The sequence below is a fragment of the Vicugna pacos genome, chromosome 1, assembly GCF_048564905.1.
Source record: "Vicugna pacos chromosome 1, VicPac4, whole genome shotgun sequence".
Taxonomy (NCBI): domain Eukaryota; kingdom Metazoa; phylum Chordata; class Mammalia; order Artiodactyla; family Camelidae; genus Vicugna; species Vicugna pacos.
The window spans coordinates 71,325,078-71,346,571 of record NC_132987.1 but is presented as its reverse complement, the minus strand read 5'-3'; the positions used below and the strand labels follow the sequence as shown (position 1 = coordinate 71,346,571).

The 21,494-nt window shown below is 41.8% G+C and overlaps 1 protein-coding gene and 1 long non-coding RNA gene across 6 annotated transcripts in view; one reads left to right on the top strand and one right to left on the bottom strand.

Annotated features, from left to right (window-relative positions):
• Window positions 1-3,474: 3,474 nt before the first annotated feature.
• Window positions 3,475-21,494, bottom strand: part of LSAMP (limbic system associated membrane protein) — a 736,440-nt gene continuing 718,420 nt past the window's right edge. For 2 of the 4 annotated variants that reach the window (XM_072964767.1, XM_006210312.4), the window contains 2 exons: window positions 9,723-9,755; window positions 3,475-3,591 (listed from right to left, as the gene is read on the bottom strand). In XM_072964767.1, the coding sequence (XP_072820868.1) occupies window positions 3,494-3,591; window positions 9,723-9,755 (131 nt within the window). In that variant the 3' untranslated portion in view covers window positions 3,475-3,493. The remainder of the gene's footprint in view (window positions 3,592-9,722; window positions 9,756-21,494) is intronic. The other 2 variants (XM_006210313.4, XM_072964773.1) reach the window with 1 other exon arrangement.
• Window positions 15,018-21,494, top strand: part of LOC140697401 (uncharacterized) — a 54,018-nt gene continuing 47,541 nt past the window's right edge. For both annotated transcript variants that reach the window (XR_012074398.1, XR_012074399.1), the window contains exon 1: window positions 15,018-15,312. This is a non-coding gene — a long non-coding RNA (uncharacterized lncRNA). The remainder of the gene's footprint in view (window positions 15,313-21,494) is intronic.

The window sequence follows — 21,494 nt, the reverse complement described above, 5'->3', positions numbered from 1 at the left end:
CTGGTGAACAATTGCACAGAGGATGTAAGTCCGTAGTTGTAAAATCTAGGATAGTTTTCATTCTTCAGGAAGTGCCCTTGGTCAAGGTCATTTTTGCTTTAGTTAACTGCAAGTCGGTTCTAAGGGTTTTGTTTTGTGAATGGTGGCATTTCATTTTGCACACAAAGGACATTAACTATATTAGCCATTCAGATTCATTGATGCATTTCCCTCTTCTCAGTATATTGTTTCCAACCTGTTGGTTCTTTTCACTGCAGGGTTTCAAGCTTTGATTATCAATGGACAAAATTCTTGAAGAGATTTATAGCACTATGACGAACTCAATTCCAAGAAGTCCCACGTTCAGTCTCTTGGTGTCAGTCCTCTGGCTCCTACCTTTCTCCTGACCTTTCTCCAAACAATGTTCTCCTCCATTTTTCACATGGCTTAAAGACATTTTCAAACCTATGAGGTTCTTGGGGCTCAATAATTCCTCTGAAACAGGAGAAAGGACAAAATTCCCAGATCCTACCAGCAATATATTCAAACACCACAATATTCAATAAGTGTTTAATTATGTTTAATATATGGACCATTATAATAAAACTCAGGGAACAAATGGTGCTGACATGGCAAAGACATTTCTTTCAATGGAGAATCTCCTTCGGTAAAACCAAGACCTTGTCCTTGTGCTAGAGACAATAAGAAATCTAGGTGTATGATTAAAATCTGTGACATGCCATGGGGATCTGTTCCTGAAACTGACACTAAACTGAATTAACTCCTGTTACTTTTCTCTTTTTATGTATCTTTAAATTAGCATGCACTCCTCTAAAGCTTCCACTTAAGGTTGTGGCTGACTCTTCAAAATATGGGGAATATGTATCACCAAGGATGATAAGCTTTTATTCCTGGACTAAGAAGCCTAAACTGTTAGAGAAATCCCTGATTGTCCATAAATTGATGCTGCATAGGAATGTGGCTCACCTTCTCTACATTTTCGTAGCTACCATCTTGGATAAGAATTTTGGTCTTATGCCAGGATCTGCCACAAGTACTTTTACCCACTCCCAAGCCCAATGTGTCCTTTCGTTTCATGTCTAAATTGCAAAATTGTGAGAAGTCTGGTGATAAGCTTTTAAAACAAATGACAGAATCCCCTAGAAGAGCTTAAAAGCACTGCTCATCAACAAGACCTTTCCCTTTGAAGATGAGCTCACTGCAAAGAGCCTTCAGTTAATAAAATGTATCAGGGTAAATTTCAGATTATTTTCCTTCCTTTCTTCCTCCTGGCTCCTCCCTCCCTTCCTTTCTCTCTTTCTCCCTCCTTTTCTTTCTATTTCCTCCTCCCTTCCTTCTTTCCTCCCTTTCTTCCTTCTCCCTTCCTTTTCTGAGTTGCAGTTACGAAGTTTCCTGTCGTATATCACGTGACAGCTACGGTCCAGGCCCTAAGACTTGGTGAGGTCCTGCTGGCTCTGCTGAAATACATTCAATGATGATCTCAGTAACAATCCTCTGTCCTTTCGTGAACTGAGCCATTTCCAATGCCTCCCATAGTCTAAGTGAAAGCAATGGTTGGTTTCCTGACAAAGATATTTACACACAGAGAGCCAACACTCTCTGTAAGGTGTGTCCTAAGAAAATCCTTCTGATGTCATGCTGATGCCAAGCTTCATGGGATGTATACAAATTTTGCCTAAATTATTACAAGTTTCCCAGCTCTTCTGGTTAAGAATGAACTCACATTTCAGTGTTAATGGCAAGATGACTCTTGTGATGTAAACTTAAAACACCGTATCCCCCACTGTATCTTTTTCAGGAGACTAGAATGAGCAGGAAAGGTGGAATATAATGCCGTTCCTAGTGGCCTGGCCTTGGATAATGATGGACCACTATGAACAGTGGTGCTGTAACACCACTGGTGGACCAAGAGGGAGACAATGGGGGCAACCAAATAAAGTATTAGCCTAGAACACTAGGACAGAGGTCTGCAAAGGAGCACAAAGAGTGGATTCCTTTTTGTTACGGTCAGTGCTTTGTGCTGGAGCTCTGACAGTATTTATACCGTGAGTAGGGACCCAGGCATCCTGTGTTTCTCCCTTGCTCACTCTCACTGTACTTTATCTGAAATCGGGGGGAAAAAAATCTCTAGTCAGGGAAATCTGTGGGGCAAATGCAGTGTTATCTGAAGATCAGGGAGGGGGCAAAACGGCAAAACAGCCACGTGATCTCCATGCAACTCATCACACTTTCCTTAGAGGTTAATGCTTGGAGAGCTTCCTGCTTCTGGGAATTTACTCAACACATGCTACTCATTCCTGCAGCTGAGCAGGACCAAGTCTGCAAAAAGCCAGGAAATACGTGAATCCCTCAGACTCGTGAAACAAGAGTGAAATCAGAAACCTTCTATCCTAGGTCACATCATCCACATCACTGATCCTTTCTGCTGTTTGCTCACCCCGTCAATAGTAGGCACTTTCATTTACAGTGATAATCTGAGTGACTCTGGACTGGGTTCTGATGACCGGACTAGGAGGAGTATGAGCTCCTGCCCGGAGGCGGGGCACAGCTCGGTCTGAACACACGCTGACGTCCCGTGAGCGCCGTGATGGGGGAGGGGCCCTGCTCCTTGCCTCCTGCCCCACCGCGTGCCCCGGCACCGTGGCACAGCCGCATCTCGAGATCACAAAGAAGGACAGTATCGACAGCACAATGGGTCTATGTACACGTGGACCATTCCCTCGGCATGCTTTAGAGAGAGACGCACACGCTCACACGCACAGACGCCCGCGCTGAGAGCGAGGGACGGCCGGCGCGGAGGGGAGAGGTAAGGCGCACACTTTCTGGCATCTGCGGCGTGGCTGGCGCCCCGGGGGCGGCGGGAGCGAGGGGGAGCGGCGGGCCGTGAGGCCAAAAGGGACTATCCGGGGCAGCTGTGCGGGAGATAGAACACCCTGGAGGGAAAGGAGATGGTCCTAGAACTTGGAGAGATAGTGGAGGCAGGAGAGCCAGCTAAAGGCTCAACGCAGGACTCCAGCATGGATCCCAAAGATGGTCTGAATGGCTACGAGTCAGCTCAAATAAAAAACAATAAAATGAGGATGGAAATACAAACACCAAAGGCAAGACCTTATTTTTTCTTTCCCCACGGATGAAAAAGGATGAAGGAAGGAGTAAGTGTGTGTGTAGGGGGTTCTTATCCATCTGGTACTTCTTATTTTTACAACGCTGGGATCTCCTTACCACGATGGCGTCTGTATACAGTGTACATTTGCTTAGATACACACATACCCTGGGAGAACTTTCCCCACCCTGAATTATACTCCAATTTTTATTGATGGACTGTGAAATCGTTTTAAATGCTGTTTTTTCTCCTTTGTTTTCTTATTTCCCCCTTCATTTACAAACACACAAAGTTGTGAAATAAACAGTCTCCCCCCATCTCGCTCTCTGTATCCTGTGTGACGCATTTTTGTGTGTGTGTGTTTTTAATTATTTTTAAATTTTTATTCTATTAACATTTGCTGAGAAGGCAGAGCAGAGATGCTGCCAGCAGCCACAGTGGTACGGCCAGACTGATGGATCCGTTGATTCCTCTCACTGACCCAGGTCCTGCAGTGCAAAAGAGAGAGAGAGAAAAGAGAATAGTTACATCCAGCCCACTCTGTGTTACAGCTGACAGTGCAGAGGGAAGACTGGCCAGGTACCAGCATCTCAATGTCAGGGCACTTAGGAACAGCCCAGGAAGGGCTCACGATCTTTTTGAAATCCTTCTCTTTGAGCTATAAGGATCTTAAGGGGTATCTTTGGTTGAAACACTTCCAAATACAAAATGCTCTCGCCGAAGAAGGCCCTAAAGCTGGCTGTCACTGAGGTGTGTCATGATGTGGCAGCCTCCTCTTCAGCCTCCTCCTGTGGCGGCTCTGCACAGCACAGCCATGCTGGCTCTAGTTAAGATTCCAAGCACTGGTGAGGGTCCTTCAGCAGCCAGACGCAGGCTCCTCCAGCTGATTCATCACAGCATCTCCACTGATAAAACATGGAGCCAGTCTGTGACTCTCATTTCTCAGGGGGGAATCAGTAGCTATTCATTTGTTAATGGGGAGAAGAATTGTTTCAAAGTAACATTTATGGCTGGGTGGCACCTTAGCTGCAAGGCAGAAAATAAGTCAACTCAATTCGGTGTCTCAAGAAGCAGCAGGGGATCATCTAGTCCAAACTCTTCATTTGATGCTTTAAAAATAAAAATCAAAGAGGACAATAACCACAAAAACAAAACAGCCAACCCAGTGAGGCAGGTCCCAACCAGAAGCAGGACTGAGACTTGGGTTTGGCCAGAGTTCATCCTGGAGGGGCCAGCTGTGGGTTTCCCACAGCTACCTGGGTTTTCCCAGCGTGGGCACGATTTCGGGGATGTGGGTGTGCGAATGGAGAGGAAAGTGGAGAAGAGATTTGTGTGCCAACTGAAAGAGGAGAATTGAGGCAGAAGACGTAGGAGGGAAGAGCTTGTTTCCTACGCTTTGCTTGTTCTGTTGTCTCCTTTTGTATAGTTCTGTTTGTTTAGATCCATTACAAGAAGAAAATATTAGTATTTTTCACAACAAAGACTTTTGGATTTAAGACTGTATGCTTAGACAATGACATTCAAGAAAGAATTTAGTGTGACAATAATTATGGGTCACTTTGAAGTTTTGAGGGCACATATGGAAATCAATGTATGTGTGAGTGTGTGTGTGTGTTTAAACCTATGATGGTTTTCAAGTGCAGTGGAATCATCCTCTGGTATGTGAATGTTTCCAAAATTGTCTACCAACATACCAGGTCAGAGGTAAAATAACAGGGAAAATGCTGAATTCAAGAATGTTCTCCTAATCTCTGTTTCATGTACATAATAAGAGGAACAGCCACAACCAAACACAACCAAGAAACAATTACACAGCTCTTATTACAAGTACTGTTACAAATGCTTTACAGATATAAGCACATGACCATGCTATGAGGCAGGTACTGAATGAACCCTGTTTCCCAGTGAGATGAGGGGGCACAGCAAGGTTAAGGCCATCTCATGAGTGCACACAGCCAGTAAGCAGAGGGGCTGGGGTTCACCCCAGTGGCTGGCACCGGGGTCTTTGCCTGTCCGCACTGCATGAGGTGAGGCTACACCGGGAAGGGGTGCTGGTGAGTCTCCTGTCAAACATTCGGCAAACGAAATCTGGGTTTAAAAAAGTAGCCAGGACAAACAAAATGACAGGAAGCCATCCATTATCTTTGAAAAAATGATTTTCAGCAGAAGATTTCTTTACTAGATTGTCTTGTTGAGAATATTAAAAAATATGACTTAATATAAAAATATGAATATATACAGAGTTTGAACAGCAGAGTTATGATATAAAATGAGCTTTATTATATGTAAAGCTAGGGAAACACAGAATAAGTAATTTAAATATTCAGTCAATTCCTTAATTTTCTGAATGGCTGCAGAACCATATTAATACAAGGCACTGTAGCTGCCCTCAGGTTCATGCTTTTCAAGAGGAATTAAGGTTCAGGAAGATCATGCATCCTGCATAAAGCACCTGATTAGTAATTATTGACCAGGCACTGGAATCCAGGTGTCCTGAGTCTTAGCTCAGTGTTCTTCCTAAGCCTTTTTGGCTTTTGGGGAACGTTAAGCTTTTAATGGCAACGTCCCCGGGCTTCCAGCCTGGCAGCAGCGTGTTTCCCTATGGTTTTAGTTCCTCTAGATGCTTTAGATGTCATGAGCTCTGTGGCACGTTTGTTTGGACTGGTGTGTCCGTGACACTTCTGAAACAGAGAAAGACTACACACACATTGAAGGGTTAAGCAAGACTGATTTTTGTTTCGCCCCAGGGATACTGTGAAGCAGAAGGTTTTCAGAAGGAGTCAGTTCTGCCTATTTCCTTAATCTCATTTTTAGTGCTGGGACAGGCCAGATTATCTTTCAGACATCTTGGAGTTGAGTGGTACCTGGCGGAATCTGAAAAGTCTAGTCTTATCATTTTATTTGAAGGGTAGTATTTGAAAAAACAAAAACTCCATCATTGAAAAATATGATCTATGCATATATGAACCTAGATATATATGTTCACATATAACGTTCTTGCTGATGTATGTACATACATATATGCAGTAAATATGTTTTATATGCATATTCATATTTACACATATGATATACATACGTTATAGGTCTTTTGATGTACACAACCGAGAATTAACTGTCACTTTCACATGCTAGTCTATGTTATATATATAGGGAATTCCAGTATGACTGTTAATAATCTTTCATTTTATTTTTAATAGAATTATTATTACATATTTGAAATGTATTTAGTGGATCTGTTAAAGCTATTTTCATCTCTATCAATTATTATTTATTAAGTGCTCTCATATAGCTCTTTGATGTGTGTATATGACTTGCTCTTTTCATAATTGGTTTTGGGAGTAAATAAACAGGCTTGAAAAAATACAAAGATAAATGGCTGATAGCTGGGGAGTCAACACAAGTGTGTATGCAATTATAGACATATATATATATGAGTGCAGAGGAGGCTACTTCGGTTAATGGCTAGTCCAGGGAAGAATAATCAGCAAAATCATTAATTATGTTTTAGTTCATAGTTATGAAACTTCTGCTTATTTGTGGAAATGCAAATGATAAATCTTATTTCCCACACCAGATGGCCACACTCAGCAAGTGCTTTATATACTGGCAGATAGAATGAAAGCAAGAGTCTGCAAACATAAATCAGCCTTAAGAATCGATGGGCAAATAGATCCACAGTTCAAAAATTGCTACATGCTTTTCATATAACAGACACAAGTCATATCCTGGATTTTAGCCACATCCTATATGTGGGTATGTGTGTTTATCTCGTAAAGGTTCAATAAGTGGTAACATTGTCATTATTATTATTAACTATAGCAGTCTGGATTACAGAAGGACATGAAATACCCCTGAATCAAAGACATTGGTTTGTGAACGGGGTCAAGGCTTTTAATGTTTGACCTGAGGGTGCAAAATTTAGCCACAGCAGGATTGGGAATCTTGAATTACCACACCAGGTCCAGGTTCTGAACCCCAGGACGGGATGACAGCTGAGACTCTGTAGCCATGTGAACGCTGGACTGACTTTGCTCTGCCAATGCTTATAAAAGGGAATTTGCGATTAAGGGTAAGGTTGATAAAGCATCCTGAAATTTCAAAATCTGAGAATTTGGGGGCACGTCTTTACTTCAAATCTGATGCGGGACGCTAAGCCAATTGATTTGTCGTGAGTAAAATCTCCAAAAAAGGACACGGTGATTTTTCAACACCTCCTTTAGAGAGCGTGTGCGGGGAGACGCTTTGTGATTCAAATCTGGCCGACACATTTCTGTGGCTTCTTCTGAGTGTTCTGGGCTCTTTTCTGGGATTTGGGACTAGATTTATTCAAAATAATCACACCCTCAGTGACGCCTGGGCATTTCTTCCAGCCACTAAAAAAATCCAGCCCATTCTTACTTTTATTCCTGTACATAGTTCAGCCATACAAGAAAAGAAGAAAGGCCAGATGAGTTTAAGTTTGAATTCTTCTTAGAGTTATTAAAGGTTGACCAAGTAACTAAAAATAAAACAAAATCATAAATAATATACAAAACAGTTGTCAAGCAAAGGAGAAAAAAAATCTAACTGTCTCTCAGCTCTTATCTAGATGTGCAGACTGAGGCCCGAGTCCTGGGAGCCATGTTTCAAGGGGAAAAGACTGACTTTGGCGCCACCTGCTGTCCATTTTCAACCAGCACAGCTTCCTCTGGGCGAATCGGAGTAAGAGCCTATAATCTCCAGCCTGGAGCCGACTGGAAAGGAGGATATATTGATGTTTTCTTTGAGTAATGTGTCTTAGAGTTAAATTTGGGTTCCTCATACATAATCTTTATGCATTATCTCCCCCTTCTAGAAAGTGAGTCTTGGGTAAGGCTAAAGAATTCTCACAGTAAAATTGGAATTATCACATATTTTCCATCAAAACAGCATCCAATATTTTGAAATGCAAAATTCTGAGATTTTTAGGTCATTTGTTGGAATTCCTGTGGGCAACACTAGGAATGTTTCTCACTGGTCTTTGAAAAAAAAAATCCTATAGCCTATTTTTCCTTCCACACCAGAGCTGTGAGGTATCATGTTCTACAAACACTAGCTACTTAAGATGCAAATATAATTGATAATCATGGCTTTGAAGGGAGAAGAAAGGTTGAAGAGGGCAGTAGTTTATACTTCTTGCTCCCAATAATTTTGTTCCTACGCATACATTTCTGGTTACCTCTTTCCAGCCGCCTTCTGTGAGGACTTGCTAGCGCTGATTGTGAACAAGGTACTGGCCCTTTCCTGGGAGTAACCAACAGAGTGTCCACAATCCCTATGGCTGGTAGGGTCTACGTACCACAAGAACAGTTTTCACTACTGAGAATGACCTTGGTAGTCTCGTCCCATTTGAGACTCAGGGAAGAAGACATCTTCATATGAGACAATCACCAATCCAAGTGAGTGGCCACTAGGATTTAAGGAAAGTGGTGTTTTCCAGGCAGATTCTTCTGTGACTCTGGTCTGGGGACAGACACTGTTAGGAACTTCTGTTGGACTTATAAGATGGCACCTCAGGTTGGTTAACTGCTTGAATCTTAGAGTCCATTTCATGAAGCTTTGACCTGGTTGCACCGTCTTTGTAGGGGCAAGAATATGAATTATGTGCCACGTGGCTGAGGGAGGTACGTGGGGGCAGTGGAGGGCACAAAAAGACAATTTCCAGCAGCCCGAGTGGAGTGTAGCAGGGTGAAGTGACAGGAAGACCTGGGGGGACGCTGAGGCAGGAGGGAATAGTAAATGTTTAAGTGCTTCTTTTGAGGAGACCCTGCTCTGTTTCCTTCAGTAATGTATCTATCTGAATAGCCAACAAGGATGGCAAAGTGGATGCTGTGTTCCTTCTAAGAGCCCTGTCATCAGGCGGCAAACATTTCCAAAAGTCAGCTCTACAAGAATTAACCAAGAACACTTAAGATAAGAAAAGTGGGAGGAGACAGGTACCAGGATGGCCCTCGGTTGCAGTCCAGAGCACTTGCATAGGCTGTCCCTTGCATCATGTTTGTATGGCTATCAGAGCAGCAATGCCCTGGTAGAACAGAGCTCATAATCAATTTTTTAACCATCCTTAATATATTATTTCTTACTCTATTGTAACTCAATGTATGCATCTATATATGCACATATGAATAGTGCTTTGTTGTGTGTATATGTTTGTGGGTGAGAGGAGCATGTGCACATGTTTTAAATCACTGAGTCCATAAGTCAGACATGGTTAAACATCACAATTATCTAGGAACTTTTTTAAAAAAATGATACACCTTATTTAAATTACTACTAAACTTGTCACATCTCCCCCATTAACAATAAAAAATTTATATACCTCAAAAAAAAAAAAAGAAAAGAAAAGTGGGAGGAGGGTATAACTTGCTCAGTTCTGGAGATTCAAGAATAAATGTCAAAAGCAATACAGGGTCATGGGTTGGATCAGGGGCTTTTTGTGAATGAGAAAGTTCACAATTTGGGAAAAAGAGTGGCAATGTGTTATGGAAATTATTACCACAAATTATTGGTATGAAATAAACTCAATGGTATGAGCCCCCGATATATTGCTGTGAAACCTTAATGTTAACATACAGAAGGTAATCAGAAATAAGAATCATACCTTTTTGCTTGAAGTGCACGGTGGTGCCAATTTCTAAAAAGGAAACATTTAGCAAAACAAAAACAGGTAAAAAACTCTTTATCAGCTGAGAACAAGCACAAAGGTAGCCCGGCACTCTGCACGGAAAGGAGCATGAGCAGGAAGGTGGCAAGGATGCTCTAAGAGGAGCATGTATCAGTAGAGGTTGAAAGAAAGGCACATGGAAGGAGGTTGTTTTGTTGGAAAAAATGTTGTGCAGTTGGAGGAGGCAAAAAAACAATTTGCAAATACCGATACTTGATGTGACATGTTATGTGTGCAGACAAGTTCAAGAACTCTGAATACGACATGTAAAAGTACTCCTGACTGCAATTTAATGTAAAGATAGGATGTCTGGCCCCCACCAACCCCATCCTCCCAACTGTCCCTGGTTTGCTCTACTCAAGCCACTTGGCTCTCTTCCTTTTCCTTTCTTCCCTTTCTTCTAACACACTAAATACAGTCCAACTTGAAAGCCTTTGCACTCGCTGTTTCACCTGCTGGGAATGTGCCTCCCCCAGATCTCTGCATCACCTACTCGGTCTACGTCACTCAGATTTCTGCTGAAATGTCAACTCAGGAAGGATTTCTCCCATCACCTTATCAAAAATGATCTCCCCTGTTACTTTCTATTCTTTTACCCTGATTTACTAATATTAATAGCATTGACCACTACTTAGCATCATGTTATACACATACTTATTTGCTTGTTCAGAGTTTCTCTCCATCATTAGAACATATTCGCCATGAGGGCGCAACAGTTCATGTTTTGTCAACTCTTGCATCCCTGGTGCCTAGATTAGAGCCTGGTATGCAGTATGTATTCAATAAATAATTGTTTATGGGTAAATAAATCTCAGGGTTGGAAGAGCTTCCATAGGTCAATACCTAGACTCTCTTTTAAGTGTCTTATTAATTAAACCACAGTGCTCTCAGGTCTTTAGAAGTAAATATGGAAAATTTTCAGAGGATACTTTGAATATCAGAGCCAACTGAATGATTCGTCTGCTACAGGAGCCCAAAGCATGGCTGTCGGAAACGGATTTTCTTCTCTTGGAAGATCAGGATGTAGCCTTGCATCCCTGAATAACATGTTTGCATTTAGGAAGTAAAGTGACCTCTGAAGCCAGAGAGAGGCTTCTGATCCAGACATCCAGTCATCTCACCGCCCTGCTTGAAACTTGCTTATGCTTTCTTGCGGCTTCCGGGATAAAGAGCAACATGTGGCACGGCATCCATGGCTCTGCCCTTTCACCTCCCCACCCTCCTCAGTGTTGATCATCGCTGCGTTCCAGCCAGCAGGCCTACCTGGCGCTCCACGCTGCCACTCTTCTCTGTCGGAAGGCCTGTGGCCTAGTGACTCTCTACTAGGGATCCCACTCATCCTTCGACATTCTGTTATAAATTCCACAGAGAAGCCTTCCTTAGTCTCCCTGGTACAGTTAAGTCCCTTTAATATAAACCCTGTCCTCCTTTGTAACACTCATCTCAGTTTTAATTTCAAATGCGTTTATCTGAGGTTTTGATTAATGCTTATCTTCACTCCTGGCCTGTGAGTTCCATGGAAGCAGGGGCCGTGTCTGTTACTGTTCCCTTTGTAGCACAGCCAATGCATGAAGGCACCAGAGCACATAACGGGCTAAAGCGAGGATCCAGAGTCACTGAAGGAATGAGAAAAAATAAAGACATGCCAAGCATTCACCTAACAGAGGATCTGAGTAGCTAAGCTTTATTCTGATCCAGCCAAAGGGGTCAGACCTTCAGTCTCAGGTCTGCAAAGTTTCTGAGGTTCAGTGCGATTTACTAATCCCCTTCCTCAGAGATTTTCCATTTGCCCATCCAAAGGAGATCACGAGGAGAAGCTCTCAAACAGCATGCTTTCTAGCGTTCTTAAGACGATTATAAGAAAGGCACAACTGTCCTAGTGTCTGAAGTCTTGAAAATGTTTGGCTACAATTCAGCATTAGCAAAACTAGTGTCAGCCAGGCTGTTTGCAGTGCAAGCTGTGTCTCGGTGGAGGGACAATTCCCCTAAACTAGTCAGATGTGGGGAGGGCGGGCTGGGGAGCCACCGTGAATGTTCTTTTACACCATGATTGCTGGTGGTCCTCCAGATGCACTTCTGAAGATGCTCAAAGTCATTAGCACCTGCCCATCTGCCCGTGAAGAGCTAGTCCATTACGGGCAGAAGCTTGAGCAAGAATTCTGCTCCTCTCTTAGCAGAAGCCAGCAACTGACTTCAAGCTCACCTGGGAAGTGAAGCCAGATTCTACCAAGATATAAAACGCCAGTCTCCACCTCTTGACCACACTGATCGTCGGATCACAAACATTTCAGTTGTGTATAAAATACACAGGCATCTATTTTCCTTCATAATACTTGCTCTCACAACTTTTCTTTGAAATCAATATATTTCCTTAAAAATTCTTTAAAAAGGCACTGTAGATAATGTGCTCATTATAATCTAAGGAAACTGAGGCCCAGAGAGGCTAATCAGTTTCCCTGAGGTCACACAGACAGCGAGAGGCAGAGCTGAGACTGAAATTCAGGGCCCCCAGCTCTCCAGCCAGAGCTCTGTTCATGATTCCCATTACCCCTCTGGAATTTTTAAGAAAGCAAGGCTGTGTGAGTACAGCCTGTATAACTCTAGGGTCATTACTGAGACATTGAAATTGTTCAATATCAACTGGGGAAAGTTTGGTTCTGCTCTTGTGCAAAGTGCAACTTTCCCTTCTTTCTTTGGTTGATCACGCTTTAGAATTTACAAGGACCTCTCAAAGTCACAGAGTGATGCTCTTCACCCAAAAGGGGGGACCATCTCCATGTAAAGAACACGTAGTTTCTCCTGCTTCATTCCTGGTCTCATGGAATAATTCCAAGCAATTGTTCAGGAACCCGGGCAGGCAGGAAAACCAATAATAGCTCTGCTTAAGCTAGAAGGTATCACTTAACTTCTCCTTGCCTCAGCTTCATCAACCATAAAATAATTTCAATTAAATGCTTCTTATAAATTTATTCTACCAATTAGATAAATCATCATACTACTCATCATATGTATAATATACATCATACTATATTGTCAGGTTTATGGTAACATCCCTTCTAGAGAGGACTGTCAATGAAAGTTTAGTGGAAAAAGGGAAAAATAGATCTTAAAAGTAAGCCATGATGGTATCAAAGAATAAAATTAAAAGCAGTATGGATGAATGAAACAGGATGCTAGCACACTGAAGTGACAGGGAAGCAGACTGAATAGGCAGCATTTTGTTCAGAACAAAACTAGCAGTGGGTCCACCCGTCGCTGGCACAAGCCTGGGTAAGAGTCTGTATGCTCTGAATGGGTATCTTAGGGAACAGACACTCGCCTACTAATCAATCAGACTTCATTAAAAGAAGAACTTAAAAACATTGCTCAAATGTTACACTCTATGAAGAAAATATCATAAAAAGTCAGATAAAAATACACATTTGTTTAAAGTATCTTTAAAAAACAAACTAGCTTACCAGGTAAATTTTAGGAAGTCTTCCCTAATGTAATAAATGAACTGGTTTGTGAAACACTAATGATCTTAAGACTTGGATTTCCATTTGTATTTAGGAAAAGAGAATGGAGTGCTTATTCTGTACTGTTATTTCCTACCCATCCTCTTCTGTTGGAACATTCTCTTTTGAGGAGAAAAAACCTTAATTTTTCCCCTGAGCCTGGCTCTTTGAAAACTTGGTTGTGTGCTGCCATCCTGTGGTCATACCAAGACATGTTCCTAGGTGCCATCTAAAGTAATCACCTTTGTCCACTAGGTGGCAACAGTGAAAAAATTTTTTTTTCAATCAGAGCAGGCATGAAATGTTACTTTTCAAAAACGTGTCTTTTCTATTATAGACAAAAAAGAGATATTTTGGTCCTTAACAACTGAAAATTGTTCTCTCTTTTCCAACGTGAAGGTGATCTCAAGTTCTTGGGTAAAATTGCCTTGCCAGGTATATCATTTCTGTAGGGATTCCCTGGACATACCTGTTAGAATATACCTGAAGTCTACCATGTTTATGTTTTCTTGGGAAAGCTTCTCTCCACACATTGATCTTGTTGTAGCAAATGCACCTAACAAGTGAGCCGGTGCCAGCCTAAATAATAAAGTAGAAAGATAAATCTACTACAGCAATACAATAAACAGAATTTGGGAGAGGTCTAGTACAGAGAAAGTTCTAGAATTCTGTGGAAGCATCTTGTCATATGTTTAGACCTTAGCTCCTGATGAGGGGGTACAAGGAGGCAATGGGGAAATAATTTAATACTAGAATAGGCAAGAGCTTTGACAACTTTGTTTATGCTAATCTGCCTTTGACTTTCAGATTCTTTGCACCCAGAAAATGTGCAGCATCAAAAATTGCCAATTCAACCTTTCCTCTTGGCATAGACAATGTCTTCCTTGTCCACTATTGTAGCCTCAGCTATTTCTCCAGCACAGAGTATGTGCTTAATAGATCTGCTGAGTAAGTGTTTGAGTCCATAAATGAATGAGTGAATGAGTGAGAGAATTAATCAATCAATCCCTTGAGAGCTGCCTTTGCTGAGATTCTGGGCAGGGGACAGTGTTATTCTTTTGAAATCACCACGCCTTAATGCAAAGGCAAAATCATTGCTGGGAATTCACAGCCATTCGAAGAACCAGATGAGGCCAAGAGGTCCTTTCATTAGCCCCCAGATCCCTGGCAGGCAGAACATTTTCTGGAGGGCTGAGCTTTATTTAAGAATCTCCTCATGACTCAGGATATTTAAATCTTAAAAATCCAAGCTTTTTGTTGTTGTTGTTGTTCAAAGGCCAGAAGATTTATTCTCACCTCTCATCTCCCATTATGTGGTATGATTAGGCCTATCTGTCTCCAGAATTAAAGTGAGTGGTGTGAAGCTGAGAGATGCTTCATTGGAAACCTTCAGGCTTACAGTTCGGTGACTCCCTTAGTACCTGAGGAAATTTCTGCATCTACGTTTATGAGCAGTTTGGGCATTTTGCCTTTTGTGGATTCTATCTGGGAGAGAAGATGAGGGCACAACAAATCTCTGAGGAGAAAAACTGATTTTCAGTCCTTTGACTCTTAACAGTTTACCTCTAATCCTCTGCTTATAAGCATTCATTCCAATCCAGAGGTAGGCCAAGTAGATTCTGGGGTTTCCACGAATGTTCTAACTCCAGTGTGTTTACGTGAACATAAACAGCTCACTTTAACCTGCTGCAGCCATGGGAACAAGGAAACATTCTCTGTTGTGTACGGAACAAGTGTTTCTATGAGGCCAGTCTTCTGAGGGGCCACAGAGTTTAAAAATGACACATTAGTTTGAGGACTTAACATAACTAATTGTATTTTTTTTCAGGGCCAGAATTAATAGGAGTGTATGTTCAGGGGAGAAGGAGGGTCCACATTCAATAGGGATTTTATCCTTTAGTTGCCTGGAAAAGGCGAGAGAGGGACAGAGTTAAAACCATTAAGAAATTTAATAAAGGAAATGAATGAGAACATTCGACTTGCGGCTTCGTCCTCCCTCACGGATGCTGAGGACCTGAAGCGTGACGTCTGTAAGTGTCCTCCATGGGAGTTTATGGTTTTTTGTGCTCCTTTGTGTGTGTGTGTTGTTTTGTGGGGTTTTTTTGGCCACAGTTTGGAAAAATAAAACCTTTATTATTATAGTGGCTTGAAGGGGGGCATTTTTATTAATTCAGTTTTCAAAGCCACACTTTGAAATTGTTCATTTCTTTTTCAAAGGTTTCTCCTCCCTCCTTGGAGGCTTTAGGAATTAGCAGCTTGTCCTTGTAAGCATTATTATTTTTTTTCCTTTTGACGCAGAAAAAAAAGCTATGCATGTGATTTCTCTTTGGATTGTTAGAGTTTTTTTTTTTTTTCTTCCAGGAATAGGATTTTAATCTTAATATACATTATAGCTACGAAATTACTCTTCCACCTTCATACTAAATGTAACTGGAGACTACTAACTGTTCCAATACAGGATTACCTCAGAATTTCTTATGCAAAGGAAAATGAATAGAAAACAAAACAAAAATATCTTTTGATAAACTTTCACTTGGATTGTTAGAGTTTTAAATTTTCTCCCAGGTACTATATTCATGTAGTATAAACCCTAATGCCTCAGATATCTAGAGTAATGTTCTCTGAGAATCCCAGTAGTCATTCTGGGTCTAGTTCAGGAGCAAAAACCAAAATAGAGAAGTCGGTCTAATCCTCAACCTTAAGGTTATTCCTGTTTTCTTAGTTCATAGGTGGATCGTTACCCCGATGAGTAGGACAATACATCAAACTGGCTGGGAAAAGAAAAAGCTTTGGCAGGTCATCAGTGTTTGAGAAAGGAAGTTGGGCTCCCCCTTAGCTGGATGTGGGTCAAAAAGGAATCTCACACTTTAACTTTACTTTCAGATTCTCCTAGGGTCTTTTCCTGGTATAGTTGATTGTGACCAGGAATGGACTTCAGGTATTCGATGCTGCTTTGGAGTGAGTCAGAGACATGCATGACTTCCCAAGCTTTTTGCCACCCTGGACAGATGGTGATAACTCCTTGCTGAATGAATGAATAAATCCAAACCAAAACTAATGCTGACATACCTTCTCATTATGTGATAAAATAATTGAGACTCACTCCTTATTCTCGTCAATTAATGAACTAACCCTCTTTATAAGCATTCAGTCCAGTCCACAGGCAGGAAACGTAGAGTTTGGGGATTTATATTGTTTGCACGAATGTTCTAATTCCAGGGTGTTTACATAAGCTATGCTTTATACTAAAGAGAATCAGAGAAAATACTTTTTAAAATAAAAGGTCATTTCATTAAAAAAGGACAAATTTGTAAAAGGGAAAATATTACTACATCAATCTACAGAGAGAATGTAAGAGGTCCCCCATCTGAAAGGGGGAGTCTTACTGGGAACCCTGGAGGTGACACACAGGAGATCTCCTGTGAAGTGAGTCAGGTTTGACTCAGGAGCTGGGAGAGCTGAGCGTGTGCTTGTCCCTGTGGAGAGAGCACTGGCTTGGGGCAGGAGCTGCTCCTGGACCTGCCTCTTCTGTGACCTTGAGCAAGTCAGGCCCAGCTTGAGAGAGGGCAGAACACGGAGAATGGGTTAGGTGTTCTAGCCTAATATTTCATAGTACACTGACAGCTCAAACTTTCAGACCAAACATTTGTTTATATCATATGAATGGTGTTATCTCTGAGGAGAGAGATTATATATAATCTTTATTTTCTTCTTTACAGTTTCATATGTTTTCAAATTTTTCCATAATAAGAATGCATAACATTTATTGTCAGAATGGAAAACTATTTATAAAAACAAATCAATGCATTTTTTAAAAAACTCTATAAATCTGGGGAAAAGAAAATAATCGTTTTCTGATTAGTTAGCTTTGGGTTGACATCATTACAGGGGGACTGAACCCCCCCCCCCCTTTTTAGTCGGCTGGTGTCAAATAGTAAAACTAAAGAGAAGGTAAGCTAGGTGAGGCGGAATTTCTATAAGCAACAGTCTTAACAGCGTGACATGGCAATGCAATAAAAATGTATTATATGGGTTTATGAGATCCTTCTGGCTGCAGGCGTGAAGCCGTCGTCCTGAGGAGTAAGTACAGATGCACGAACTGACTTTAAGTGCTGCTCAGCAGAGATGTGGGTTGTTACAGAAGTGCACACTCACTACGCACCTCCGATGTAAAGAGAAGGCGTCCTTAATCTCCTACAGCAAGTCAGTCTCCTCAAATCCTGCAGGTGTCTTATTTAGCCTGAGAGGTTTAATTTTTAATAATCAGTGAATTAAAATGTTAGAATGCCCAAGGGGCTAAGTTTAATAAAGGAGTTTCCCTGGGCCACTCCACCTAAAAATATGGGTAAGGTAAGTGTGTTTGAATCAGCTGTCAGTCAGGTATTAGGGTCAGTCATGCATTTTCTGTCTTAAAGAAGAAACAAGTGCTTCTGCCCTTGTGCCTAGAACATGTCTCCACTGCACCTCTGGGTAAAGCCCCGGCCTCTGCCCCTTGCTGGAATTCAGGAACAGTCATCTGATTGAATAAAGAGCTACCTCCCAGACCCAAGTCTACTTATTCTTGGGTCAAAGTAGATTACATTTTGTGTTTAAAAACGTACATTTTATGAATATTTTGAAGCCTGTTGTGCCTTCATGTATTTGACTTGCTAAAAAGGATTTTAAAAGTGCAGGTTTGGGTAGGTCTCTAGTGGTTTTCATCCTTTCTGGTTTTCTTCCTCTCTTTCTATTTCCTAGCCCTAAACTGTGACTTGCAGATCCGTTTTAGAATACATTTTAGATTTAAATTCTAAGGGATTCCAGACCGTCTTTAATCTGCATAATGTGTGTTTTCATTTTGTATGTTTCCGAATCAAAAACATTCAAATACCATGAAGCAAGGTAAGTAGCCTGCGGAATTTGAATGCAGAGATAACAAGTACATTTGTGAGAGATTTCCTGGGGTTTTAAGGCTCTTGGAAATAAGAAGATAAGGGATTAAAAAGTGGTGGTAGGCTCCGAGCTACCCTTGGACCTACGTCTAGGGCACCAGCCACCACAGCGCAGAACTTGGTGAAGGCGGTTCTGCTTTGGACGCTTCGCTGGGACTTTATTACCCAGAGCGCCAGAGGCCCTCAGGGATTTGTCTACAATTCTTGCTGTGCCACTGACCCCAACGTGGCATCATCACCAGGCTCCGGGGCAGCTCCCGGAGGACACTGATGAGTCCGTACAACCTGACCGTGCCTACACCTAAAATAAAAACCCACTCGCAAACCTCCTGGTGGAGAGGCTGAAAGCGTTCTCCGGCGGCTCTGCCAGGTGCCGGGCTCTCTGCGTCCTCCAGAAGGCCCAGGCGGCTGGGTAGCGCCGCCCAGCCCGCCCGGGACGCCGTCCGCGCAGCTCCGCGCGGTCACGTCGCAGGCGCTCTCCTTGTCCTACACGTTTCAGGAGTAGAAAAGCTCATCTTCTCTCTTTTAACTCCACTGGTTTTTCTTTTCTTTTTTAAACAGATCAGATGCACATAAGGAAAAGAAACTATTAGGGCAAAAGGTGATTTTTTCCCCCAGACTTTGAAAATTAATCAGGCAGTATTGTTCCACCTGGTTGTTGGCCTCTGCATTTCTGGAATGTTCTGCCCACCTCTCTCTTCTCTCCTTTCTGCTTTAGTTTTAAATTTCACTTTCACCTGGAAGCCTCCTCTGATCGGTCCAGGACCTAAGGTGCCCTGTTCTGTGCGCTCCAAACCCCACACAGGTGTCCTCCACTTGGCAGTTTCTCGGGATTGCTTACTTCCCCGGCCACTGCCCCGTCTGGTCTGTCAGCCCTGTTCGCGCACAGCCCTCCCCGAGACCCAGCTCAGAGCTTGGCGCGTGGAAAGTACTAGCGTGGTTTGTTTGTTTGTTTTTTTGTTGTTGTTTTGGAGTGAATGAATAGTGTAATTAAAAATATTGTGCATTGTCAAATAAACTTAATCTAGGCCAGAAACTAGTTGGCACTGCCCATCGAGAATGAAGTTTCTTCCTTGTATTTCTAGTGGTTAGAAATCAGAGGAAAAGAAAACATGAACTTTAAAAGAAATGTTACAAAGCAAAAGCAAGTGGAGAGTACATCTAACGCAGAACAGTAAGGGGAGCTATTCACTTAATGACGATGGGAGGGCTGATCCCTAGGGAAGACCAACCTCCAACGGGTGAGAGAGCATGCCATCTTGTCCGGCACTGCGACACTAAGCAAGCAGCTTTCAACGATGAACTTACCTGTGCTCTGGAACTCCAGGGAAGACGGCAGAACAAACCTCCTAAGTTACTCTCTAACTTGTGACTCAACAAAGAGAAGTGCAAGCGACTGTCCCTCCCTCCCTCCCTCCCTCCCTTCTCTCTTTCTCTTTTTTTTTCTTTTCTTTTCTTTTCTTTTTCTTTCTTTCTTTCTTTCTTTCTTTCTTTCTTTCTTTCTTTCTTTCTTTCTTTCTTTCTTTCTTTCTTTCTTTCTTTCTTTCTCTTCCTTCCTTCCTTTCTTTCTTTCTCTTTCTTTCTTTCTTTCTATTTCTCTTTCTTTCTTTCTTTCTTTCTTTCTTTCTCTTCCTTCCTTCCTTCCTTTTTCTTTCTTTCTTTCTTTCTTTCTTTCTTTCTTTCTTTCTTTCTCTTCCTTCCTTCCTTCCTTTCTTTCTTTCTCTTTCTTTCTTTCTATTTCTTTCTCTTTCTTTCTTTCTTTCTTTCTTTCTTTCTTTCTCTTCCTTCCTTCCTTTCTTTCTCTTTCTTTCTTTCTTTCTTTCTTTCTTTCTTTCTTCCTCTTCCTTCCTTCCTTCCTTCCTTTCTTTCTTTCTCTTTCTTTCTTTCTTTCTTTCTTTCTTTCTTTCTTTCTTTCTTTCTCTTTCTTCCTTCCTTCCTTCCTTCCTTCCTTTCTTTCTTTCTCTTTCTTTCTTTCTTTCTTTCTTTCTTTCTTTCTTTCTTTCTTTCTCTTTCTTCCTTCCTTCCTTCCTTCCTTTCTCTTTCTTTCTTTCTTTCTTTCTTTCTTTCTTTCTTTCTTTCTTTCTTTCTTTCTTTCTTTCTTTCTTTTTCTTTCTGCCTTCCTTCCCTTCTTTTCTTCTCTTTTCTTTCTCCTCCTCCTTTATCTTTTTTTCTCTCTTTCTTTCTTTCTCTCTCTCTTTTTTTCCTTAGCTGTTTCTGCCCTCCAAACATCCACACATATAATCAGAATGGCCAAGCAACTTTCCAACAGAGAACATGGCTGGGAATGCCTGGTGATGTGTGGGCTGGAGGATGGGATGGTACTCAGGATGGCCGCTCAGCCAAGGCACAGCCATCTCTTACTGCTTTTTTTTAAGTCACAGAATGTTACTCAGACAATGTCCTCTTAGCAGTTTTTAAAAATCCTACTGCAAATGCAAGGTTTAGAAGGTGAGTGGTGAAGTAAGCATCTCCCGTGTGAGTATGGCACAGATAAAGCAGAATGGACTGATAGCTGTGATTTATAATAAAGACACTCTGTTAGTGGCCATATCTAGGTACACATGTGTTACAGAGACGTGGGAAGTGTTTTCTTTCACGACCAGCATTGTGATAAGTAAAACAGTGCACTAAACTATGATGGTGCTCAGCTCCCCAGGGTCCAATTAGGAGGCATGATCCAATTGCAAGGTCTCTCTCCCCACTAGCTTGCGGTGGATATAAGCTGACAGTTCTCAGTGGAGTCCTAGTGAGTGGTCTGCCTACCCCCGTCCCATATCTGTGTACAAGTGAACACCTTATGCAGGAATTCCAAGCCCACTGTGACATGCTGTGCTCTTACTTGGCAGGGGAGTTTCTTCACAGAAGTAGACAAGGGGAGATGTGAGGTGGGACCACTTAAGCTGATTATTCCCCCCTAAGGAAGTGCTTGTTTAGTACAAATGACTTGTGATGATGAAAGACCATTACGGGGACAGAGTGACTGTACAAGGGAAGTTGTTACTAACGTTAATTTGTATCTTGCCTCTTCAGAAGCAGATGTTTCCTCCAGATAGATGGGATAATGGCTGTGTGGTGCATGCATGGCTAGTGTTTAGAAGTGAATGGTAATACTATCAAAACCTTTTCTTTAGTATATATGTATGTATGTGTATAACTGAATCACTTTGCTGTACATCTAAAACTAACATTGTAAGTCAACTATGCTTCAGTAAAAAATTAAAAAAAATTTTTTTCTTTGGTTTTATTCGAAAGATGTCAAGGATAAACTGTAAACATAATGC